Here is a 26,446-nt window from a genome sequence, read left to right on the forward strand (position 1 = left end):
AGTAAGTAGTAGTAAAAGTAGCAGTAGTAGTAGTAGTAGTAGTAGGTAGTAGCCATAGTGTGAGTTAATAGTAGTAGTAGTAGTAGTAGTAGTAGTAGCAGTAGAAGGTAGTAGAAGGCTAGTAGTAATAGTAGTGGTACTAGCAGTGGCAGTAGCAATAATAGTAGTAGTAGTAGAATGGGTTTTTACCCTACTCAGCCTGCTCCTTTAATGAAAAAAGTTTTACGACAGTCGTCGCAACACTACTTACATGCTTTACGACTGTTTAGGAGGCTGATTTAAAATGGAGTAGAGTCCAGGGGTACGAATTCAACCGAATTAGGTTCAGCAGCTGTATTTTCATCTTTACGTGTTTTTGAAATTAACGGGGTTTGACTAATTAGAAAATTAGTAACTATAGCACAATGTCAGAAGAAAAGAAGTCCGGTTCTTTGGGTTTCTTTTCGAGCTACGACGATTTGAGCGACAGTAGCGACTCAGACGAAGAGGGAGACGGTCGGAAGAAGAAACCGGTGACAGACGCTCCGGGAAGCGGAGCCGAGTCCTCCCAACACGGGACCAAACGAGGGGCCGGTGGAGCTCCTTTACCCAAACCTGATGACCTCTTCAGCTCCGTGTCCAAGCCTGCTTTTCTCTACAACCCACTGAATAAGCAGATAGACTGGGAGAGTCTGACGGTCAAAGCTCCTGAAGAGGTAAACATACGAAGTAGAGATGTGTTTCCATAAACTAACTTCAGGGAGATTGTAGGATATTTTAGGGAGATTTACACTTCTAATTATGTAAATATGTTGACCACCATAGTTGACTCCTTTTATATAATTTCCATACACATCCACAGTTACCAGCATTGGCCCGACAGGGAGGGGGCGAGCCACAGATTACTTGTGCCCTCCTCACCCCCACCGTATATGAGCTGAAGTGATTAGTAGTACATGGTGATTAGTGTACCTGATGAATCGGCCACTGAGTGCAAGCCTACACTGTGGGATTGTTTGGTTGACAAACAAAAAATTCCGGGGAACTGTGTGTAATATTTGGCAGTAGAGCTGCAGGTCTTTATGCAATTATCAAATATTTTTACTGTCCATTCTTCTGTTGTTTATCATTATTACTATATTGATTCAGCTATTAATTGAATTATAGTCTGAAATAAAAAGAAAAGCACATCACTTGTTCCCAGAGCCAAAGTTTAAATCTTCAAATTGTGTGTGTTGTCTAGGCAACAGTCTTAAACCCAAATTTGTAAAATTTTCAAATGTTTGGTTATCAACACATTTTTAGCAGCATTTGGCAGAATAGTACAGTCAGGACCACAGTTGCCATCTTTTAGGCAGATGTGACCATTGTGTGGTACTTAAGCCGATATGTTATTCTCTGTATTTTACCACATGGGGACAGAGACAGAAGGATGTATATACAGTATATGTAAACCCAGCAATGCTGGACACTTCTAGGAGAATTTTTTTAATCACTTTTCCAAATGATTCTTTTCTCTGTTACCTTAAGCCTGCCAGAGAGTTTAAGCCATGGAAGACAAATGCTGTGCCCCCTCCTGAGAGCTACACTGCAGAGCCAGAGAAGAAGAAGGGACCTCCTCCAGGTATGGACATGGCTATAAAATGGTCCAATGTGTATGAGGACAATGGGGAAGACGCGCCGCAGCCTTACACTGGCAACGCCCAATTCCTACCTGCAGAGGAGCAACCGTCAGACTCAGGTCAGTCTATTTATTATTCTCCCTTATCATTCTTAATAAACTGTTGAAATGACCACTTCCATAGGCTTCATTCTCCCCGCTACTATCACACCAGGTGTTTGAATGTATTACACTATGTCAGCTTACTCCTTGCTGTTGAACCTGTTTGGAGTGCTAGCCATAGTTGTAGAGGAACTATGCCAGGTAGTGCACCTATTTGACCAGGTTTACTGACTTATTATTATTGTAACATTTAGTATTTGTATTATTAGACACACAATAGTTTTTTAATGGGTGTAAAAAAACCCAGCATACTACCTCAATAAAGTTTATGTGATTTTGGAGAGGTCTGTGTATTCGCCCTTTGCCAAGTAAAGCTACAACAGATGATCTGTGTGCTTGCATTTGTGATAATCCAGTGGACTGAATGGACTTAACCTCAGGAAAATTTTAGAGGTAAACACTCCACCCATCTTGGTGGAAAATGGATGTTGGGAGCCACAAAACTACACACAAGCAAAAAAAAACAAGAAATCTTGTGTTGGCTCCACTTTCTGTTTGACTGTAGTCTCTTGTTATGTATAAGTGCGCTGTTGAGTTATTCACAAATCGTTATTTTCCAACCCTCCTCCCACTCCCCCAAAAATTCTCCAACCAACTGCTACCACCCCTCTGGTGATCAGATGAGGATTCAGACAAAGGATCCCTCTCTGCCAAGAAACGTCGAGTGGAGACCTTCCAACAGAAGGAGAAGAGGAAGAGGGACATGGGACAAGCCACCTCTGACAAGAACTTCGTAGAAGAAGAAAAAAGGATCCTCAGGCAAAAGATCGAGTGAGGCCTGAGCTGCCTGCAACAAGGCATCGGTGTCTAATTTAAACATTTTATTTCAGCAGGTAACGTCCAGCGACATTAGCACAGTGGTGAAGTAGGTGGTTTGCTACAAAGATGCGCAACCATTTTACCTATATGTTGACATACCGTAATTTGCAATATTGTAGTATATGTTCTGTTTTCAAATGACTGTCAGCACAATTGAAAGACAAGCTTTATATAAATGGGATATCAGGCCAAGAGTATATCACAGTCTCAGTGCAAAAATTGCAACCTAAGATCTTAGATTCTGGCAAATCCCTGCTGGCTAATGCCCCATGTTGAAGGAAAATTCTGTTGTTTTACAGTCTAGCTCGTATTTCCATAGTTTTGACCATCAACCCTTTTATTTTTCACTAATTTCTTGCTCTCTTCCGTAGAGACTGCGATGAGGAATATCACTTGGTACAGTTTTACATTGTGCAGAGAGCACTGGGCATTATCAAACAAGTGATCAGACAGATTAGGTCCCAGTTTGCCATCACCTTTGTTTTAATTCAGAATATGTAGTTTACAACTGGGTGAAATGGGACATTGAATTGTTGTAAAACGCTGCAGTTTTCCTTTAAATGAGGGTTTAGCCATCCTGCTGTGACACATTAAATATTAAGTGTGGTCATTTGGCTTTGTCTCTTTTTTATTTAATTACTTAAAAAGCAATGACGTTTTGCTGTGGTGGTTTTCTTGGTCTGTGTTTGTGGTTTGTCTTGTATTATCCTAATTATCTATTCACCACTGAACTATGACTGTGCTTGTGTTAATACAGTGACTTTCCTTTAAAAATGTGATTAAAATTACTGTAAATAAGTTTGAAATAGTCCTTTTTCACAGCAGACATTTTGACTTGTGGCAGTAGGAAAAGCACAGTTGTCACTAAGAGAATTAAAAAATGGTGCTGTTCTTCCTCGTAAGTCATGACAGTGTGACAGTCAGTCTGCATGTACAATACCAGGACCCTGAAACCAAAGCGGCTAAATGAAACTCTGCCATCTTTCATTTTATTATTATCAGCCATGACAGTGTGGCTGCTATTGTTTTTACCATGTGACCCGGTGTGTGTGTCATCATAGTAAATTTGGTCCCAGAGACACCAACTGTTGCAGGAACTGCCACAGAGGTGGTTCTTAGTACTTTGGCAGGTGTTTGTGGACAGATTTTTGTCAGTGCAGTATCATCTGTGCAACTGTGCAAGATAGTCATGAAATGTTACATGTGTGTAGTTGACATCAAAATGAAGGCCGAGTCCGAAGATGTGTGTGGTCCGACCCTTGAGTACTGAGTACTCATGCAATAATGTAGTGATGACTACTGAGTACTCATGGGTCAGTATGGCAACATCTTGACAGGCATCGTGGCTGATGGTCTCTAGTTTACACCTGTGTTCTTCATAATGTGACATGTCAAAATGTCTTCAGTGGAAGGTATCTGGTACTATTTAAAACAAGTGCTTGCGCTTCCTACTTATGGGCACCAGATGGCGCCCTAAAGCTACACTGGTATTCACTCCCTTTGTGTTTATGGTGAAGTCTGCTGTACTTTGTGTAGATGTTGGCCACCCAAATCACAACCAGGGTCTGTGTATGTAAGTAGTGATTCTGAAGAAGGGAGTGCTGATCTTCGATTAGGAAGTTTGTCTCATCTCAGTTCTCTTGAGATACTTGATGCATACAGACTGTTTATTCAGTCTCATGTACCTTGTATTACACAACACTTTGCGTGTGTTCTGAAATAAACAAACATCAGCTTCCTGTTTATTTAGTTGTATTACAAAAGATTTATTGGAACATTGTACTGTTTTATGTTTCTGCCAGTAAGTCTTCTCAGTCATTGTAAACAGTTGAATATGAAGAATTTTATAGTTTTGTTTTCAGTGAGATTATTCATCATAAACCACACAGGCAATAAAAGATATTTTACTGGGAGTAGTTGTTCCTTCAGTCATCAAGTCTTATTTAAGATGTAAGTGCAATGTTGAAATCCACTTGTCCATTTGTTTCAGATAATCAACAGCAAAGAGACCAAACTCACTGAAGCCAAGTCTTAAAATTATTATTGTTATCCAGAGAATAGATCATACATTCCCAAATTCATTTATTCAAATTCTCTGTCCATTGGAGCAAATATAATGGTTTTCCAAGCATTGAAAAAAAAAAAAAAAACTGAAAAATTTGCACTTTGCAGCAGTTTAGTGATCAGAAGAATTCCTGGCCTATCTGTCATCGTGGTTTGACATGAAATAGTGGTAAATATGCTTCTGATAAAATTCCAGCCTCCAGGTATGTGCCTGGCCTTGTCTGAAACGCGTAGCTGGTCCTGCACAACAACAACAGCAGCAGCAGCAGCAGCAGACTGATTTTATCGGCCATGTTAACGAACAAATAACTCCTCTTTCTGTACTGACTATATGAGCAATGGCCAACAGGGTCACATCTTTGAGTGTTTAAGAATTACTCATCTCGCTGTCAGTCCTGTAGCTGGAAAGTTCCCAGAAAATTAGTGTTTTGCAGAGTGCTTTTCTTAGAATTGTGTGAATCTTCCTGGACTGATGCCTCTTTGAGTTATTGACATCATGTTACCAGAGAAAAGCATTTTTATAACACCTTATCTTCATTTCATGAAAGAGAACATCTTGGTCTCACTGTAAATTACCCTTGGCACAATCAGCATCAGTTGCTTAAGTCCTAAAAGAACTCTGCTAAATATTGCTTCATTAAAATGTTCTAAAAAAAAATTTCAGGTTTAGATTTTGTGATCAGCAAGTGGATCTAAACAACTGCTACTTAGTGAGTGAATTCAAAATGTCTGCCAATAACTCAGGACGAGTCAGTCACACTAACCGTTAATCACTGTGACACATTTACTGGAAGGTCAAGACCTCATAATGGCCACTGAGTATTCAGGGACCTTTACTGAGCTGGCTGCCTATAGCTGCTACTATTTGACTTATGACATTTTCACACAGTCAGCACAATGTCGCAGCTTGTATGTAAATTTAGTTCTGGCTGTTGTGTGGTGCTGCAGGAGGCCCCCCACCAACACTCCCGACTTTTCTCTAATGTAACAAGACGCAGAGTCAACAACCTTTTTAGCAGCTCTGAAGCTTGAAGACACAGCAGTGTCTTGAGCTAAATGCTAACATCAGCATACTAACATGCTCACAGTGAAAGTGCTAACATACGGATGAATTGTAAGTGATATTTACCAGTTTCATCATGTTATATTATCCTGTAAGCGTAGTGTCAGTTAGTACTTAACACCGAGTACAGCTGAGGCTGATGGGAATGTTTTGGGAGTGTTGTCTCATAACCTTTTTTGAGCTGATAGATGAAAAGTCAGAGAACCTCCAAAGTCAGTAGAATTAATCCTTTAGGGACTTTCAATAAGGTCACAACAAACCAAACAAAGATATTTCATTCAAAACCAAAAATGTCTTCATGGTAGCAGTAGAGGAGAAGTCAGGGAATCACCAAAGTCACCAAATCATCATGTGGGAACCATGAATATCTGTCTGAAATTTAAAAGTAATTCATTCAAAGGTTGTTGAGATATTTCAGTCTGAACCAAAGTTGTGGACCCACAGACCGACATTACCATTCATAGAGCCAAAATAAGAATTTATCTTGTTGCATGCTCTCTGCGTCGGTTTAGGATGCTGGTTTCATGTCAACACAGCCACTGACTTGTTGACTTCTCTAAAATCTTCACTCATTATCAGTTGTTTTCTAGAGGCAAACAGTTGCTTTTCACACCAGCGAACTGGCCAAACAGATGCTCAGCAGGAAAGAAAATCTCTGTGGAGCTGGATACAAACAGATCCCTTTTAACCTGGCATTTCAATTTTCACTTAAGATTTGAAGCATGTTAACAACAGTATGTTGTCGGTGTGTGTTATTGTGTTGAAATCATATGTTTAAGAAAGAAAGTAAAAAAGATCAAGAAGTTACCTCACAGCTCAAAGCGAGCCACGGTCCATGAACCACAGGTTCTTCTCTCTCGGTCTCATGTTGAGCGTGGAGTGGAATTTTCCAAATGATGGTCAGACAGTAACATAATATTGTAATTTACAGTAACATTGTGGTACTAACCAAAGATTGCAGCTGAATATTTCCATAATTTCCCCCGTTTGAAATCGACATGGCACTGTCTTTCCTCTGTACCACCCAAGAACATCTGTTTCATCAGATACGCAGTAAAGAACAGCATCAGTCAGTATCATGACAAGTTATGATTATGGCTACAGTCAACAATACAAATTTTTTACACTCACTTTAAAAAAAAATGTACAAAGTAACGTCTTCAATCACACACTTTATTTTTAAACGTCTTGCTCTGCAAAGAATTTCTCATTCAGAGTCGCTTGTCTATCCATTTCTATTAATTAATGACCTAAAACGTCTAATCTCTGGCAGTATTTTTATAAATTTTTTTGGCAAATGATCATCTATTTTCCATATTTGTGGGCCTGCTTGTCCCAATGGAAACTAGCTCTCATAGACATGTTATATAAGCTGATTACATTTAATGGCTGTAACCACAAAAATGCCAGCAAGACGGAATGTCAGATCTTGTCGCTGTCTGAAGAAAACCATGTAACATGTTCCTCTATAGCCTGAGAAAATACTCCTCCTTCTGAAACTAGCTGAATAAACCATTTAAAAGCCTGAAAACTCTTAGCTCATTAAAAGTTAACACTTGAAAGTGATGTAATATCAACACAGTGATTTTGTTTCCACACAGACAGTTTGAACATGAAGATTAACTTGTGAAGCTGAACATGATGAGTGCGCTCAGGGGAAGGAACGTTCCTTTAGCGGTTCGGAGATGATGGGGAACAGTAGCACAAGACAAACAGTCTGACCTCCTGCCATGATAAACATGTCAGAGGTTGTCTGTTGATAAGGGTATGGAGGAGACACAAAGACAGCCCAGGCTCTGTGTGTGTGTGCGTGTGTGTGTGTGTGTGTGTGTGTGTGTGTGTGTGTGTGTGTGCGTGTGTGCGTGTGTGCGTGTGTGCATGTGTGAATGTTTCTAAATGAGCCAGCGGCGGTCAGCTAACCTGGCTGACGGTCAGTAATGGAGTAGATGGTATCTGTGTGAATTCTGTTATCTTGACCCTTGTCCTGTGCTTTTGCCCAGTCAGGTTTAAGTGGGTGCAGCGGGTTGTGTAAGTCTGCACACACTCAGATCTTCAGTGTTTTTCTCTCCTCAGTGAAGATCTGTATGGCCACAACACAACTGATTGTCCTTCAAAGTTTTTCTGATTGATCAAAATCAAGTCATAATTTTCCATGATGAAGGAACCAGTCGATTAACAGAAAATTGTAAAAATGTATTTTGATAATGATTCATCATGTAAGTTACTCTTAAAGTGCAAATGCCAAACATTTACTGGTTACAGCTTCTCCATGAAAATGTTCTGCTTTTTATGTTTTATATTTCAGTAAATTGAATATGTTTATGTTGTGAACTGTTGGTCTGACAAAAAAAAAGAGAAAAAAAAAGGCAATTTAAAGACATCACCTTGGGGTCCCAGAGATAATAATAGGCTTTTTTGTCTTACAATTTTCTGACAGTTAATAGTTTAAACATTTAATACTGTAATTAAGAAATTGAATAATATTTATTAATGACACAAATCCTTATTTTTCCTGCATGTGAAAATTTGGACAACAAACTATTAACATACATTAAACTCACCCTTACTATGTATGAACTTTCTGGTCCCTTTGTCTCTTCTGTTATTTTATTATATTTATTCTGCAGTCTTTATGTTCTGCTGAAGGCAATGAAAACTGAATTTGAGTCGATTTTATTTCTCTTATCTTGGTCACGATGCTCGGTGTGATCTCTGTCCTTCCTGGAATCATTCCTAAAACGTTTGATTAGTCACCGTATTGGTTTCATTTTCTTTATGAACAGCTTCTCTTAAAAATGATTTAAGTTAAAGAGACTTACTGGCAACAAAAAGTAAAACTAGTAAAGTGATTGCAGCAGGGAGTTTCAACATCATACAGGATGGATGAAATATCATTTTCCTGATTTAGCTACTATGAGTCACTGTGAGTGCTTCAGAGGTTTGCTTTATCCCAGATGCTACAGCTAGGAAAGCCTTATTTGGTTTTATATTTTGCTGTGTATCTGTCCACAACAGTCACAGATGCTTCAGCTAACAGGATATTTAGGTTAATATACAGCTCAGTCAGGTTTTTATCTAATAAGATAAGAGCTTATCTGGGTTCTGGACGAGAGGATACGATGTTTGCTTGCACCAACTCAAATACTAAATACTTTGTTTACACCAATCTGTTCACTGATGTTGGCCTTTTATGATATTACATGAAGGTTGTATGGGTTAAAATGGTTTCCCCTCGCCTCCTAACACAGATGCAGTAAAACACTGCAATAACTTTGGCTTGTTTTAGTATGTGAATAATTTAAAGGCATCATTTGACATTTTGTCAAATATACTACAGCCAGCAGCTGGTTGGCTTAGCTTAACATAAAGATTGGAAACAAGGTGCTAGCATTGCCCTGTCCAGAGGTCGCAAAATCTTTAACAACATCTTTATCAACTTTAAGGCTCAATAATTGAGATGTTTTATGATGAGATGTTTTATTTTGTCTGTTTAATCCATGTAAAATCCAAACGATTCAGCATTTTACAGGAGATTGTGTGTCAGACTGTTTCTTGGTCAGGACCAGTAACTTTCTGAGGTATCCAGCAAAACATTTAATTATTCTTTTAATTACACTGTCTTTTGTAAATAGACAGCTTAAATTAACCTGGACTCTTTTGTTTAAGACTTTTAGTGTCTAATTACTGTTTAAATGGCTTTAACTGTTTATCCTCTGACTGTATGGAAAGGATCAAATCTAAAGATTTTCAGTGTCTGTACAAAATGTTGCCGTTAAAACATGAAGTAAAGCTCAGATATATTGTTTAAAACCAAACTTTCACATCCACAACTTGCTGTGGATATAAATGCAGTGGGGCACAATAAGAGTTCTTTTTAGATTTTTTTTTTTCTCAGTAGTAAAATATGAGTGAATGGCTATGACAATAATGTGACTCTAGAACGTAAAGCAGCAGGCTCTTGGCAATGCTACTCTGACAGGGATCATCCAGCCTAATTTATACCCTGAGAAAGGCTTGTGTCCAGGGACATAAATTTAGTTGTGGTGTGCGCTGAAAAAAAGGGAAGGCCCATAAACCGGCTGGGTCTGAGAGAGAGAGCCAGAGACACAGAGAGAGGGAACAATGGGCAGCCATCAGGAGGAGAGCCCCAACAGCTGCAGAGCCCCATATCGTGACACACACTCACGTGCACACACAAATGTGCGCCCACATACACATATATAGGCTATTCTCTACTTTCCTTTCTCTCTCTCTCTCTCTCTTTCTGTCTCTCTCCCTCTCCCTCTCTTTCTCTCTCTCTCACACACACACACTGGTTCCTCATACACTCTCTGGCCGGGTCATCTGAAAGGGGGCCAGCTAAGCAGATGTTCTGCCACTGCCTTCACAAAAGGCACAAGTGACTGGTGGAGGAAAAACAAAAGGAAGAAAAGAGAAAAAAGACAAACTTCCTAATTTTCCCTTGAGTCAGCATCTTGTGACAAGTGCTTATGTTGTTATTGTCCAACTAACTGGATGTATTTTCATTTCATTTATACATTTTCATTTATACAATTAAAAAAATATTACATTGTCATACTAAGAGGAGGGCTCATTTTCATGGCTTTTGTATATAAAATCTTAATTGAATTATCTATACTTGTTTACCAGCTTTGTGTAATGAAAAGTAAAGTAAAGGTGAGGCATGGTATTTACCTCAGCAGAAAAATGCTGAGTAAAAAAGTAGGTACCTCAAAATTGTTCTTAAGTAAAGTAAAGTTAAGTTACATTCCATTTCTGTGCATACAACAAGCCATCATATGCACCACTGCACAACCGGGTACAGGTATCATGTGATATCACAAGACAAGATCTCATTGTCAGGCATGCAAAACATTTCCACTATGAAAATTGCACTAATTTATGTTATTTGTCAAAAAGAGGCTGCTCATGCCCTGCAGTGAGTGTGGTGAACAATTAAAACACTTATTTGCAGTCCAAAGGTTTGTGATGTATGTAGCGTCTTTTCCCTAACACCCCCCCCACCCTCGCTCTCCCTTTTTCTTTCTTTCACACACACAAACACACACCACGCAGCCTGCAGGTTTTGACCTGTAAATAACTGCCCAGACAGGGTCTAGTCAGTCAGTCGCTGAGGCAGGCTGAGGCGTCAGGGCCTACATGGCTCCTGCAGAGCAATAACAGATGCTTATCATGTTTTACTGAGGGGAGTGGAGGCAGTGGTGGTGGTGTGTGTGTGTGTGTGGGTGTTGGGGGGGGGGGGGCTGAATGTGGCACGTTGGGGCCCTGTCGATGAATGGCTCTGACAATAAATGCCCTCAATCATGGGTAGACATTGTACCTTAGAAAATAGAGCCACAGTTATGCCAGGAGTGTTATAATGGATTCAGAGTCAGTTAGTGTGTGTGTGTGTGTGTGTGTGCGCGTGTGTGTGTGTGTGCGCGCGCTTAAAAGAGGGAGGTTTACAGAGCGCATGTGCACTCGTACACCCACTGCAGCTTTTCAGCAGCTCATCCTCTTGCACATTCCTGGTGGAGGCAACAGCAAACAAATGGCTTAAGGTTCAAGTGAAGTATGTTTCATTCCTTTCTCCGCTGTCTCGGCTGCTCTTAAAGCCGCGGGTTGTGCTGCGAGCAGGGACAGGGGTTAGATGCAAGGTCAATGAGAAGAGGATTACTCAAGATACACTTCAGATAAAAGTGTCAGACCAATAATCTGCAGTGATCCATCATGTAGCAGGCTGCACTTTTGGGTTGGAGGATAAAAAATAGCCTTCATGTGTGTGCAGTAATGAAGATGTACCTATGGAAAAGACAGATTCCCCATGACAGACACAATCCTGCTCATTTGTAAAAGGTAACTGATGATTCAGTGCTGTGAGGTTTTCGCCGTCCTCACTATTGTTTCTTGCTGAGACCAACACTTTTCCTTTCTCTGCAGAGGGTCAAGCACATTTTTTTCCCCTGAGATGAGAGTTGTTTTCTCCGCTGTTTGCTGAAATGCCTTCACAGCTACCAGTGAAGGTGGTAATTTGAAGTCTTGGCTCACTGCTCCCCAACTGAATTTAATTCACATTTCAGGGACAAATATGTGTTGAATTTCAATGGAGGGGCTGGAGCTCTCACATACCATCACTCAGACCAAAACCAACAGTCCCCTCTGGCGCACAGGACTTACTAGATCACATTTACACATGTGCAGTGCAAAAAAAGCAAACACTTTGATGTTACTTGGAGACATCCTCACCCTTTAGAAGCATTACACACATTTTATAATGTTGAACAATTGATAGGAGCTTGTGTATAGATAGATACAGTAATATATACTATAAATATAACTCTGTCACATGGACATCTGTAATGAGCAGGCTATGTTTATGTTTCAGACTTCAGCCAAATTTTAGAGAGAAGATATTCTTCTACTTTTACTTCAGTAAAACTTTGATTGCAACACATTTACTCTGGTGAAGTATTTTTTTCTATTGTTGTATTAGTTCTTACATGTGATAGAAATGTGGCTACAGCTAAGGAGCACTTTAATTATCTATTATTCTGCTGATTGTTTTATCTTTTAATCGATTAATCGATTGTAGTTTTAATGTCAGAAAATAGTAATTAGACATCGACTCAAGACGAGTCAAGGTTGATGTCTTTGAATGTCTTATTTCATCTGACCAACAACTGAAAACTAAAGAGATTCAATTCTTAAAGCCATAAAACAGCAGATCACCATGTTTGACTTTTTTTGATGAAAAATGACTGAAATCATTAATCAGTCATCAAGATAGTTGCATTAATTTTCTCTAGATTGAATAATCAGACAATTAACTAATGGTTTCAGCTCTATTGAATGCTTTCTGCTACCATGCCAGTTATAGCTACTGTTGTTTTCAGTGTCCTCTGTTCACAAATGAGATGCAATCAATACATTTATTCATTAGACTTTTAGAGTCTCATCTTAAGCATCCTTCAAAATTCACTTTTATTGCAGTCACTGTTTTACCCATCTAGTTTTTAAACGCTAAACATTTCCTGTGGGTCCAGCTTCTCAATTATAAGGTTTTCCTTTTTTTCTTACGTGATTTTAAATTAAATGTCTCTGTGTTTTGGTCTGTTGGAAGAAACAAGCAATTTGATGATGATAAAATCACCATGGTCTTTAGTTTATTATCTTTAGTTATGAATGGCATTTTTTTTCTTTACTATTCTCTAACTTTTTATAGACCAAAGATCAATCAAGGAAATAATATAAAGATTAAAGATAGACATAAGGTGCTTGTATTTTAAATGTGAGATTTGTGTTACTCTAAAGTTAAAGTAAAATTATAGGAAATTGTTTTAAAGATGTTCACTTGTGCTTGTCTTTAATTGTACAAATAAAGTTTCCACAGTTTTGAATCACGACCAGTTCAGAGTACAGTTACATGCCAAACTCAGTTCAATTGGACGTTCTGCAGAATATTAATTTATGCTCAAGGTCCCTGAACTTTGAGCCGGGGAAATATTCCAAATATCTGAGCTGCAAACATGAGGAGGTGAGGTGAGGCGCTAGAGAGAAAGGAAGAGAGAGAAGAGGAGAGAAAAAGAGGGAGGGAGGCAAAGTGTGTGTGTGCGTGTGTGTGTGTGCGTGTGTGCGTGTGTGTGTGTGCGTGTGTGCGTGTGTGTGTGTGTGGAGCAGAGAGAGAGGGAGAGAGAGAGAGAGACAGAGAGGGAGGGAGGGGGAGAGAGGTGGTGCAGTCCAGCACAGTGATCCAGGAGTGAGTGAGGCGACAGAGCGGAGGTGACAGCGGAGAATGGAGAGGAGCCCGTCCGCCCGGCGAGCTTTGACCGCGGCGAGCGAGGAGAACCCACTCGGTCCTTCCCTTCTGGAGCCAGCGTGCTGAAAGAAACCGGGAGGAATAAACTGGAGGTAAAGGAAAGGAATGGCTGATCCTCTGCGGAGGACTTTACTAGCGAAACTCCGGGGGAAGAAATCCAAGAAAGGAGCGACGGTCGGCGGTGGATACGGCTCTGCTGCTGCAGCTGCGGCGAATGGGGGCCGAGAAGGTAAAGAAAAAGTTTTGCGTACGCAGCGAGACTCCGACGGGGCTCGCCCGGTAGTGTTGCTCGCAGGGCTGGATTGCACGTCAGAGAGAATGAGTACGTACGAGAATTGTGTTGACGGGGCGATGGTGCAGACAGGGGGGGTCATAATAGTCCGGGAGAGTCGCGCAGCAGAGTTGTCTGGCGCACGTCCCCAGGAGCGGAGCAGCGGGGGTAGGGTTCGGGTTAATGAGGAGCTCCTGGGGGTCTCACTTCAAAGAGACGGGCAGCTTGAGGGACGTGTGTTCAGGGAAGGAGATAGGAGCCGAAAAGGACCCAGATCCGCTGACAAAATCACGTTACCGGCGGGAGTCCCGCTCGGAGGACCACATGTCCAGAGAAAACACTTCGTGTCGGTCCCGCGGCAGTGCAGCGTCGGGGATTCAATCGGGTTTGGGGACAATTCAAATCACGTATTGTACAGAGCTCGAGTAGAGGCGCATACCGGGGGCGATAAACCTCCAGAGGGCCGGGTAACTAGTGCTGATAGTGAGGGGACAGAGCCCAGAGACAGAGGACAGTCCCGGCACATGGCAGGGACTGTAGTGGCTGTACAGGAACACAACGCCAACTGGAGTTTTGACAACAACCCAACTTTGGAGACAAACTCGCCAAATTGCGCGGCAATTGTGTTTCCAAACGGTGTGTCAAGAAACACGGATGAACACGTTTTAATCAGTAACATTGAGAGCTATGAGCCAGAGTATGCAGGGGACATTAGAGGGTCTGCAGGCGGTCTGCAGAGCCCGACCTTTTTCCCTACGGAGTTAGAGATATGCGACATTAACATGGCATCCCTGTGCGCCACAGAGGGCTCACTCAGATACCCTTTAGACAGTGAAGATGAGGATTATTATGATAATGAAATTCTGCCCTTTTATGAAACTATTAGAGTGAAAACTGATGGTGACAGGGCAGAGGCTGCACACTCTGAGGTGCCACAGGCTGGTCAGGACAAAGGACAGCTGGATGACTGTAACAGTGCTCAGGAAACAGACAGGCTTAGGAACCAGCTGAAAGAAGCTTATTACCTTCTCATCAACGCTATGAATGATATCAACCTGGATGTCCAGCAGATTAGTAGTGGTTTAACTGAGCAGCAGGCCACCTCTTCCTGTAGTAGCCACTCCAGAGACAGTCTGTGCTCACGCTTATCTGCCAAAAACATGGACAGTGACTCCTGGTCCTCAGGAGGAGACCACAGCCCTCAGCAGGTGTCTGACACTGACTCACTCCTGCTCTGCCTCAGTGGGAACTCTGAGTCAGGACTCAAAAGCAGGCTGAACAGTAAGAGTATGGTGAACCTGTCTTCGACCAAGATAAGGCCCACATTACTGCGCTCTGCTAGTGACGGAGCTATCAGGTATCCAGGTGGACTCTCAGTCTGCGTGCAGGTCACTGGAACTCAGAATCCAGAAATCTGTCGTGATAAAGAGGCTGCAGAGAGAAAAGAGGCTGAAGGAGCTAAAGTCAGAGGAGTGGGTGAGCTGTCAGACCACAACGCCATCAGCAGTGATGAGCAGCTACAAGATGCTGGTGGCGAGGAGGAGCGTGGCGGGCGGCTCAATGAGAGCAGCGGCTCGGTCAACAGCCTCACAGGTTCCTCAGACAGCAACACCGAGGCATCAACACATCAGGGTCACAACAACAAGCAGGAGCTGATCGGAGTTCGAGCGCAGGGGGCCAACTCTGTCAACAAAGGCCACGGTGTCACTGTCAACAAGATGCAAGAATGGATGCACAAGGGCCGCCTGCTGTCTTCAGAGATGAAGCAGCGTATAGAGGGCTCATCTTTGCCCCGTGGTGGAGGCCAAAACCAGGACCGGTCCTGTCCCCAGGCTAACCTCGGAGGGTCTAAACCTGGGGTCCAGACATCCGGCCGAGGGGTTAAATCTGCCAAGGCAAAATCACCTACAGTCAAGTCACCACGGCAGCAGCAGCCAGGTAGGAAGGCTACACGGAGTGGCCTCAACTCCCGTGGATCCTCTAAAATCAGAGACCTCTCACCCTCCTTCCTCCCGTCTTGATTATTGTCATCCTCCTCCACTCATATTAAACTCCGTCTGGTGGTGGTCCACCCTGCACTCCTCCTCTTCTGGATGCAAAGCAAAGGGACGAGACACCTCAGATCTCTTTGCTTTCCCTTTAAGACTCTCTAACCGGTGGCGGGTTCTGTCCTTCACACTAATTTAGGTGCATTTTTAACACTGAATTCATAGCACATCAGGTTGTAGGTCGGATCACTCACAGTGTAGTCCAGTAACAACTAACTCACTCTCCTCTGCTAGTTGCGGTGGTGTTTTTCATGGTGTTGGTGGTGGAGTTTGTGTGTGTGTGTGTGTATAATATTTGATTATGTTCAAAAATGCCAAATGATTTTCTTGTCTGTGCTTTCATGTTCTGCTTGTGATGAGGTGTGGAAATATGAAAACATCAGTATCATGAAACCTTTCAAGTGTTATCAGTTCAGCTTTAATGTGAGACAGTCTTAACCAGGTTTGCTCATTTGGTAAAACAATCTCACCAAAATGTCCATTTACTAGTTGTTCTGGAGCTTTCAATCATATCACCCAGCCTTCCTCCGCACATGGAGTTTGCCCAGTCTTTCATAAAATTGTAGCTGTTCAAATTTCCATTTTAGTATTTATTGTTCAGGTTTCCTTAAAAAGGAAGATGGACAGTTCCACCTTGACCGCGGAGTCAAGGTGTAGCCAACAAAATAATGTCACCACGAGGTCTGTTTACCCACTTTTAATTGCATTTGCAGGAATTAATGCACCGACCTGGCAGTGATGATAACCTACATCACACTTGTTGCACACACTGCATATTTATTTAGTTACCGTGTCTTTGGATTTAGCACACAGCACAGTTCCACCATGCTGACCTGGACTGACTGCAGGCGAGGCAGTTAGCCAGTTTAATCACAGGATTCGGAAACTGTGCGTGTGGAAAAGTTTGTATTGACATTTGTTTTAGAGGATGTGGCGACGGGCTTCGCTTTGTATGGATCAGAGACATCATCTCTTTTTATTCTACCACTCATTTCCCCACCCTCTGTAGCAGCTTTGTATGTGTTTAGATGTTTGCATGCGTGCCTGTGAGTGTGTATGTTGTCCTGGCGATGTTTTCCAGAGTAAATAGATGAGCTGCCATGTGCGCAGGCTGTTGTTGACTGTCAGTTTGCCGTGCTGCTAGAAATAGAGTGTGATCTCTGAGGCTGCTGAGCGGAAGGCCTCTGTGTTTGACTTCCAGCCGCCGTTGGCACAGCAGAGCTCTGACTTTTACATCTCCAGCTCTTTCCTCTGCTGTCCTTTGGTTAAAGCAAAGCAGGACTTTTCTTGATATTAGTTTCCAAGGTCTCTTCCCCCCTTGATTCTCATTTTTTTCCCCCCATTTTGCTCAGCTTTCCCCTCTCTCTGTCCCCACTGAACTTTTCCACAGCTGTGGCCAGAGGAATCCAAAGCAGGAGAGAGGCCACTGCAGTTATTCTCTGTGGTTGTGTGTGTGTGTGTGTGTGTGTATTTAGTGTGTTTGAGTGTAGAGGGAGTGTGGGGGGGTTGGCGGGGGGGGGGCGTTGGGCTGTCATGTCACCTTCCTCCCCAGTCATTTGCTCTGGACAGCTCCATGGTAACTTGCATTTTAAAGAGACTCTGGATTGAATATTTAGGATGCCATTCCTGTTGTTTAACTTGTTTGCGTTGTGTCACTTAATTCCTCGCCATGAATGAACAAAATGAAGGGCGATTAAGTATTTATTAAGGTCAGGACTGGGCTTATCTTGCCCCTGTGGGCCTCTCAGCGCCTCACAAAGACCCATTTAAAAAAAAAAAAAAAAAAAGAAATGCCAAAAGCTCTCAAAAGCTCCAGTGAATTGCTTGTCTTGGCTTGAAACTCTTCATTGAGTTTATGAGTCTTCTCTTACTTTATGCCAATATTTGTATATTTCTGTCTTTGTAAAAATAAGCATGTTCCTCCCCCTGGAGTATTCCTTAGCAATTAAACTTCACTATGAAGTCATAGGCCAAAATATTGGCGTAATTAGACAGGAGCTAATTTATTTCTGTTCTGACTTGTCCTTTAATTACTCTGTAAAAAATGTATATTATCAGCCGTAGCTGAGTGTGTCACTTCTTTTATACCAGTGGGAGAGAGATATTGTGGACATGAGCGTGCATATGCACATCTCCGTTGTGTACATGCATGTTTGTATTTGCAGTTGGATGGATTTATAGTTTTGTTGCGTTGTGCTGTGGCAGAGCACTGGCCTGGCAGCAGGTAGGCAGTATCCAGACGTCATGTTTTGGCGAGACCTGAACTCAGGAGTGGTGTGTCAGTCAAGCCTGAAGTTGAGACTGAGCCATAGACATTACAAAGAGAGGAGATCCACTCCCTGGAAGCTGATAGTCTTTTTCTTTTTGCCTTATTGCCTTTTTTTTTTTTTTTTTAAAGTGCTTTGTCCTTCACAGTCCTCTGGTTCACACTAAAAGAACAGTCATCCTCAGTCTACATGGCTGGAAATACTTAAGGAGTGAAATTACTTTTTGCATCTCAGCAAAAGCAGCTTCTAGTTAGACATTTGGGAAGTATGTTTATTCGATTTCTGGTAGAGAGTTAGGTGAGAAGATCAATACCAGTCTCATACATGAAGCTACAGGTAAGAGTGTCTGCTGGTTTCCTGGCACCTGGTCATGGACAAGAAATAGCGTGGCACATAAACCTCCTTGAAACCAAAATTTGTCCCTTTTACCCCTACTTTGTATGAATAAAACTGAACGTGATATAGCTCGTAATTAAATAGTGAGCCTCAGAGGTGTTGGTAGGAAGTTTCCGTTACATGGGGCCAGGCTAGCTGCTTCCCCTGTTTCTAGTCTTTATGCTAAGCTAAGATAAGCTAAGCTAACCGGCTGCTGGCTGTAGTTTCATATTCACCCAACCAAAGTGACAGTGGTATGATTCTTCTCATCTTACTCTCCGCAGGAAAGTGAATAAGCGTATTTCCCAAAAATGTCCAACAATTCCTCTAAAAACCAACCCCATCAAGTATGAAGTAAAGACGTGCTCTGGATTAGGTTCACAGCGTATTGCTCAACATTTCGATTACATTAATTCCTGCTTGCTCAGTGGATTCAAAATAGCTATGAATTGAGAGCGCAGGTGTAACACAATCCTCCTCGACTGCTGTCAAGTCATGTCAGAACGATGTGGTGTTTGGTCTCTGCATTGTGCCAGAAACCTTGTTACTGAGCCGCTGTGTTTCTTTCTTTTTTTTTCTCACATAAATACACGTGGCTGATGGTGGAAGTACAGTAATTTGTCTTGTCTGGTGTGACTGTTCTTGAACAGATTTATGGAGGATGGTAGCTTTAAAGACAGATTATATGACGGAGGAGAAACCTGAGCCATCAGGGCTCATACCAGGATGGTTTATGAGATGGATGGCTCACATGATGGTGTATGCTAAAGAGTGTGGGGACAAACACGCGCAGCTTGTTTGGTACTTTTAAATGACTGATAAGCTGGTGGCAGCATTTTGCCAGGAGCTGTAGAGCTTTGCTGACTTTTTTAGATTGTATACTCCCTGCCCTAAAGTTTCTTAAACAGACACAATGAGACAAGACAGAGGAGCGACTGGAAGAGCAGCAACATTGAAAGGAATTTGGTTTTCAAGCCAATATACTCAGGAGGAAAGGATATTAGCATTAGCATGCTGCACTACCATGACGCCTCAGTGGGATGCAAGTGTTGACATGTGATGCAACCCTGGACGATCTCCACTCTGCCCTGGTGTAAAAAGAAAAATCTACATTGAAAATCCTAATTACCATATGAATGAGTGTCAACAGGAATGTATGGCACACAGCAAAAGATTCCCTCTGAAGGAGGGGGGGGGGTCTAAAACTCTGTATACACAACAAAAGTGTTGTCTGTATGGAGGAGAAAACTAGCTGGTGTGTGTTTTGCACTTATCAAAAGAGGAGCCTCTATGAAGGAAAAGGAATTTGGGGAAATAAAAGGAAAGCCTATGGGAAAGTGGATCAAGTGTTTTGTCTTAAGAGGAGAAAACGATTCAGCCACTCAGAAGATTTAGACATGAATATAATTGGGTTTACTGTCAGGCTCACATGGCGCAGGTTCATACCAGCACATCCAGGAAGTAAGCTGTTTTCTTTATAAGTTTGCATTTCTTTCAGCACCTCAGACAAAACCGTAACGCTCCTCCCCATCCACCTCTCCCTCTCTGCCATATCCTCTTCGTTTTCTCACACGGATGTGCAGCCTTGTACTATGTGCTCTGGCCATCTGTTACCTTCAGGTCAGGGCTGTGAGTTTTCCGTGCACTGAGCACATCATCTTCATACCACGACGGCACAGGCTTTGTTAGCTCTGTTACGAGATTTTAATCGATGATTTTTTTTCTTTGGCTGTGTGTTGTGTTTATAGGCAACGAGTTGGTACTTCTGAAGGTCATCAGTCTCTCACTCTCACCCTGGATATACACCCAGGAATGCAACTAATGATTATTTTCATCATCTGTTAATCTGCATATTATTTTCTCAACTAATCACCTGCTTGCTTGATCTTCAAAATGTAAGAACATGGTTAGAATTGCACAACATCATTTCTTGAAGCTCAGCGTGACGTCTTGAAATTGCCTGTTGTGTTCAAACCTTGCAAAATATCCAGCTTTTAAACAAGACAAAGAAAAGCAACAAATACCCAAAACTGAGAAGGTCTTTACATTTTATTAACTGATTATCAAACTGGTTGATTTTCTGATGACTGACTAATAGATGAATTGCTGAATCATTTCAGTTTTCACTATTTCCCCTCCACAAGTATCCTAATGGTTAATTGTTGATAACGGCATTAAACAACCCTGTTTCCTCTCTCTTAAATGCTCCCCCTTCTCTTCAAGCTTTCGTATTCTTCCTGCCTGTCTCAAGAAAATGTCTTTATAATTGAGTATTTCAGTTAACGCTCGAGTCGAGATTCCATTATCTGTTTTTCATCAGGCTGAATGTTCTGCAGTACGAACATTGTCTGCCATAATCAAATTCCACTTAAAAAGTAATGAAGGGGAGCGTTGCTGACACACTGAGAGCAGAACGTTTGACTGCATTGAAAATGGCTAAAATCTCATTTAATAAGTCAAACCAGCGGCCTGCTGTTGCTCGGGGAAGGTGTTGCTCCGGTGAAAGAGTGTCACACCGGTGAAGCTGTAAATCTGGAAGCTGTGGTCTGGAATGCTGTTCATGTCAGAACTTGCTTCCTCTTCCCGTTATGAAAGACCCCTCAAAGAAGATGGCATGCTGACAACAGCTCCGCGCACAACCATCTCACCTCTGTTCGGTCTCGCGTTACCAGGCCGAGCGTTGGCGGCAGGGTCTGCTGTATTTTTGGCGTTGTCTTATGGTCTTAAAGATCTTTCCCCTTCCTCCCAAAAAGGTCTTCCTTAATTGATATCATGCTTGTTTCCTGCCTGATTCCTTCGGTTTATTTCATTCCTCCTCATCCACAAGTGTCAGACAGTTCATTTTTGTTAGAAAACAATTAGCGTCTATCTCTTAAATGTTTCTTTTTTAGCTTGGCTTGTAGTGTCTGTGCTTATATGCGTTTAAATTTAGCATCTTTTTTATTTTAGTTATCCCCCGATATACACTCAGTTGCCAGTTTATTAGGTACGCTTAGCTAAAACTAATGCATAGGCCTGCAGTAAACCCTACCTTCTTAAAGGCTATAATTCCCCCCTCGTGTTGTTTCAAACAGAAGTAAGAGCTCTGCTTGTAGACAGAGTTTAGAGGGTTACAAGGAACTACCAGGCCAGAACAGCGGAAAACAAACCATGGTAGATTATTATAGCCTGCCAGCTCAGGCCTACACATTAACTCGTGGGACTCTGTATAGAGCCAGAAACATGCTTTTCTCCTTCACTCAGGAGTCGGCATAAGCTAAAGCTGCTGAGCTCCAGGTCCTCAAACACAACATCAACCCCTAATCCGGGCTAATGCAAACACGATGCTGGGTCAGGTCATACAAACACATTTCAGGCTGGAAACCTTCTGTAAATTAAACAGAAGAGAAAGGAAGAAATACATAAAGATGTGCTTTATATCGTGGCAGTGTTGTGGTATGTTTGAGTGTTCAAATCAAACAGGCGACAGAGAGGCTGTGATTGGTTGTTTTTTTTTGTTGTTCAGCCTGTTTGCTATTTCTTCACTGTGGAGATCAGGGATGCCTTTAAAGTGGCCCCTGTTCCAGCCACTGAAAGCTGTTTTATACACTCAGCGGCTTATATAATCAACTGGAACGCAGAGGAATGGCATCCCTAACAGAATCAGTTTCATCCCACTTCATATCATACTTGTCATATTTCTCTAGTGGAAAAAAAAAAAAAAAGTCAAGCTGCAAGTAGAGGAACAAAGTTCAAGACTTGTTTTGTTGTGGTGAGAGGAACTACAAAGTTGGTGTTTATGGGATTTTGGGGCGGCAATTATTGCGAGTCGACCATTGCTTTATGAAGTTGCCTTATAGATCACAAGGAAGCCAGAGAGGCTGGGTGACTTCCAGGGAAAAGTAAATCCCAGTGGAGCCCCCTGCTCTCTCTGTGCCGCTTTTGTCAATGAAAGCGACCAAGCAAAAAAGTACCTTCGTCTCAATCTACTGAGTAGATGTTATGTAATCTGAAACCATGTGATTTTTTTTTATGTAGCCTACCTCTTTTCTACTCCCCTGGACTGCTATGGATTAATAATACAAGAAAAACCCTGTTGTGGTTCATTCTGAGTCATTCACACTTTTTAATGGCACAGTCACGCAGACACATACTGGATGCCCTGTTTTCAATTTCTATTCCGTAAACTGAAAATATTCCGACCTCTATAATTTGGTGGATGCAGCCTGGCGCGCATGAAAATGCATTTCCTTGAGGAAAGGAGAAGTTGTCATTATGGCATGTGGAGGGGCTCGTCTGGGAGCTGCTGAGGATCAAAACAGTCTTTTACATGAGTCTGCTGTACATGTTAGAGCAAGACCCTGCCCTCAGCACCTCGCTCTCCCTGTCACACACACACACACACACACACAAGCACACACACATACACATACATGCATTGAGGTTGTTTTTCTCTGCCTGCATCTGCTCATCAGCAAAATAAAAGCACGTCAGATGATTTGCAGAGGTTGCTTTTTGATTATGAGTAAACGTCCACAAACGCATCAACGCGCTTGAGGCAACGCAGGCGCTCTTTTGTTGCGTTATGTTGCATCTCTATTATTTGTCCTCTTTCACTGTGCGCATATCGCCACCGGCTGTACTTTTCGTCAACCCCCTCACACACCCTCCCCTCTCTGCTCTATTTTCACAGTGGAAATGCCAACTCTTTTTTTTTTTTTTTTTTTTTTTTCCAAGTTGCCGTGATGGAAGATATGTGTGCTCAATCCCTCTGTCTCCCTGTGATCTCTTTTGAATTCAGAGCCCACATATTCCTGAAGGTGACCCCCCCCGAAATGGGATGTCAATGAGGAGGAAAGGGGGAAGGTGCACCCGGGGGGCCTGCAGCGGAGTGATTGAAAGTTTGACTTTGGCCAAATAAAGTATATGACATATGGCATTACATCCAAAAACATGTCACAATCAGACGAGACAAGGCAGAGACGAGGCTTTTTCGGTGACTTTAAAAGGCAGTGACAATGAATGAGATACTCTATGAAACTTAGCATTACGTAGCATTGTTCAGTATTTCGACACCTGTGGTTTCTTGATACAGATGTTTTCTTCAACCTGACAGGACACAAATAGCCTGAGATTAATCATCAGATTCTGTTGAATTCAGTTCAGCATGTAAATGATGGTGATCATGGTAATGATTAGTTGCTTTTTAAGGCCAATCAAATGATTTTTTTTTTAGTGTCTCCTGGCGTGAAGTTGTTACGCTCACATTCTTCTCTCTCTCCACCACTCCCTCAGCTTTCATTGAGAATGTCCAAACCCCCTGTGCTAACGGCCGCGAGGTGGGCAGAGCCACCGAGCCTTCATCATGGAAGCAGCCGCTCACCACCATCACCGTCTCCAAGAAACGCAACTGGCTGCAGCAGAGCTCCCTCGGGAAGAATCACTGCACCAAGGACGAGCAGCAGGGAATGCTGGGAGCTGAGGAGGAGGGTGGTCAGGGCTCCCATCAGCCTCCGCCTCCTCCCAGTCCCTCCCCAGACCACCTGAGACCCTTAAGGGGAGCCGCCCCGCGGCCGGTCCACCTGCAGCTGCCTCAGGTTAGCTATGAGATCTCTCTGTTTGCAAGGCTGAGGTTTATGGAGGTAACACAACATCCAACACAGTGGTTGTTGTATTTCAGTTCAGCATCATGCTTTAAACTTTGGCTCCTTCTTAATGTAGGTCGGTCAAGCCAAGGTGTCATTTCACCCTCGGAGCGTGGACCCAGCCGAGGAGAACGACGCAGACGATGAAGGAGAGATCTGGTACAACCCGATCCCGGAGGACGACGAACCGGAGACGTCTCACCGACCCTCCATTCGGCTGCTGGTCCCCCCTCGAACGGAGCCCGAGAGGAGGCCCAGCAGGGGAGGAGGTGATGTGGGTCACGGCAGCAGGGCCCTGGATGGCAGCGGAGGCACGGGGCCGGAGCCTCTCGGCGAAGGCCTCGGTGGCGGTTTAGGAGATGGGAGTCAGGGGAATGCTGCACATTCCACAGAGGCGCTACATCTGCACAGACAGATGCTCGCGTGCAAACCTCAGGAGGAGGGTGGGCCTTCCACCAGCAGAACCACAGGTGAGGCAGAAAAAAGAAAAAAAAGAAAATGAAAGGCACCCACACCTTCTCTCATTCTTCCTTTCCTCCGCTTCCTGCTTTCTTTCCACTTCTTCATTCACTGTTTCTCTTACTCTTCTTTCGGCCCGATGCTCGAGGGCCAATCATTGTCTGGCGTTTTGTCTCTTAGCCAGTCACTCTGGGCAGATTTTTGTGGTTGTGCACACCTTGAGCACTAATTACAGCTAGTGTTTAAAATGTTTCCAATCTAAGGACTTATTTAGCTGCAAGTCATTCCTGGGTTATCATAGCTTCTCTCACAAATATAGAAAGCATTTAAGAGTGAGGTTGAAGATAATAGAAGACTGAAAACAGAGTTTGGCTCAGTTTAAAATCCAAAATTCCTCTTGAAATCTATAAAAAATATACTGTAGCTGTACTAGCTCAGTTTTGTTTGATCGGTGCAGAGAGGAGCCATAGCTGTCGAATCATATCGCTCTATATCACCGTCCCTCATTAGTTTAACTCAGACAGACATTAGCCAGGAGGAATTCAGAACTGGCATTCCTGAGAGGAAAGAATATCCATTTACGTGTGACTGAGGCTCACACAGATGGCTGTGAGCCTTGTAAATTGCTGGTTTTTTAGTCCTCAGTTGAATAAATGTCCTCTCACCTTGAAAGCTAGCTCATTAAAACTGCGCTCACGGTGTGTGCAGACACAAAAACACAGATTCGTGACCTGCTAAGTTTTAAGCAACATTACTGTGAATGAATTGGGGTTATTTTTTATTTATTTGTCTGCTTGGAAAAAAAAAAAAAAAAAAAAACTTGTGGACAACTCTGACAACTCTACAAAGACGGCATAATAATGACAGCCAGCACACGGCTCCCTGTCTCTTAATAAGCTTGGTCTGTCTTTGCTAACTTCCGACTTTTTGTTCTCTCTGATGTGGCAACATGGTAGTTTGAACCAAGTGGCACATCTTGAGCTGAGCCTATAATTACAACTTTTGACAACACTTCTGTGGCACGCAACAGCCATTCCTAGTTGTAGGAGCACAAAGCGAGGCTGAATAGTTTGGTTATGCTTAGTGAAATCTAATACGTGAGCTTTAGTGTTCACAGCAGCAGATTTACTGCAGGGATGAAGGCTTGAAATGAGCTCAGAAATAACTTCTTTCCCCTAAAATGGTGAAGGGTTTAAAAGTTGAAACCGCAAGTCATTGAGATATGTTGTTGAAAATAAAAGATTATGCTTTTGGCTGCAGTTTTCCCCTGTTTTAAAACAATCACTACATAGAAAGAAACTGTTTATCTTGTGGAGTGGAAAGTCTTAACTTGCCCTTGACGAGGACACAGGTTTGATTGGCGGCTGATAAACTCCTTGATCCTCATTGACTGGCTTCAAACTCCTGGCTCTCGCTGACATCACGTGTGGCTCAGCAAAACTCTCCGTCCTGAGAGACTTTCCTCGTAGGATTAGGATTAAACCGGTCCCCAATGAGTCTCGGTGTACTGGGCCAGGAAAGGCACTAATCATGGCGCACAGTGCTAATTAAATTTAGGCTATTTGTGCCTCCACAGTTTCAGACCTATTTTGCAGTCTAGATGAAATTTGCCAGTGTCATTAGGGTCTTTCATGCTGGGTAAGCAGATGAGTGGACAAAAATTGAGGGCCGGAGTGGCTCGTTCAGCAGTTTTAACGGAGGAGAAATCTTGTTCTCAGCTCCTGTGAAGGGCGAGTCTTATTTAATGTTCACTCAGCTGTCTGCCTTTTTCAAAACCGATTTGTTTTCCATCAGCTTGCTGCCATTCGAAGGCCTCATTTCCATCCTGTAATAAAAATTCTGTTGAACAGGAGCAGGTCTGTGATAGTGTGGGTTTAC

The 26,446-nt window shown here is 42.6% G+C and overlaps 2 protein-coding genes across 2 annotated transcripts in view; both read left to right on the plus strand.

The window, feature by feature from the left end:
• Nucleotides 1-278: 278 nt before the first annotated feature.
• cunh1orf52 (chromosome unknown C1orf52 homolog) lies at nt 279-3,423 on the plus strand. The gene is made up of 3 exons (XM_022740120.1): nt 279-695; nt 1,510-1,720; nt 2,383-3,423. The coding sequence occupies exons 1-3, from the start codon at nt 405-407 to the stop codon at nt 2,535-2,537; spliced, it is 657 nt and encodes a 218-aa protein (XP_022595841.1). The 5' UTR covers nt 279-404; the 3' UTR covers nt 2,538-3,423.
• A 10,078-nt stretch (nt 3,424-13,501) lies between these two features.
• The window catches only part of syde2 (synapse defective Rho GTPase homolog 2), a 43,333-nt gene continuing 30,388 nt past the window's right edge, over nt 13,502-26,446 (plus strand). The window contains exons 1-3 of the mRNA XM_022769179.1: nt 13,502-13,753; nt 23,760-24,061; nt 24,186-24,579. Coding sequence (XP_022624900.1) covers nt 13,630-13,753; nt 23,760-24,061; nt 24,186-24,579 — 820 coding nt within the window. The 5' untranslated portion in view covers nt 13,502-13,629. The remainder of the gene's footprint in view (nt 13,754-23,759; nt 24,062-24,185; nt 24,580-26,446) is intronic.

The sequence above is a fragment of the Seriola dumerili genome, unplaced genomic scaffold (genome assembly GCF_002260705.1).
Source record: "Seriola dumerili isolate Sdu_G_001 unplaced genomic scaffold, Sdu_1.0 BDQW01000002.1, whole genome shotgun sequence".
In the NCBI taxonomy this organism is placed as follows: domain Eukaryota; kingdom Metazoa; phylum Chordata; class Actinopteri; order Carangiformes; family Carangidae; genus Seriola; species Seriola dumerili.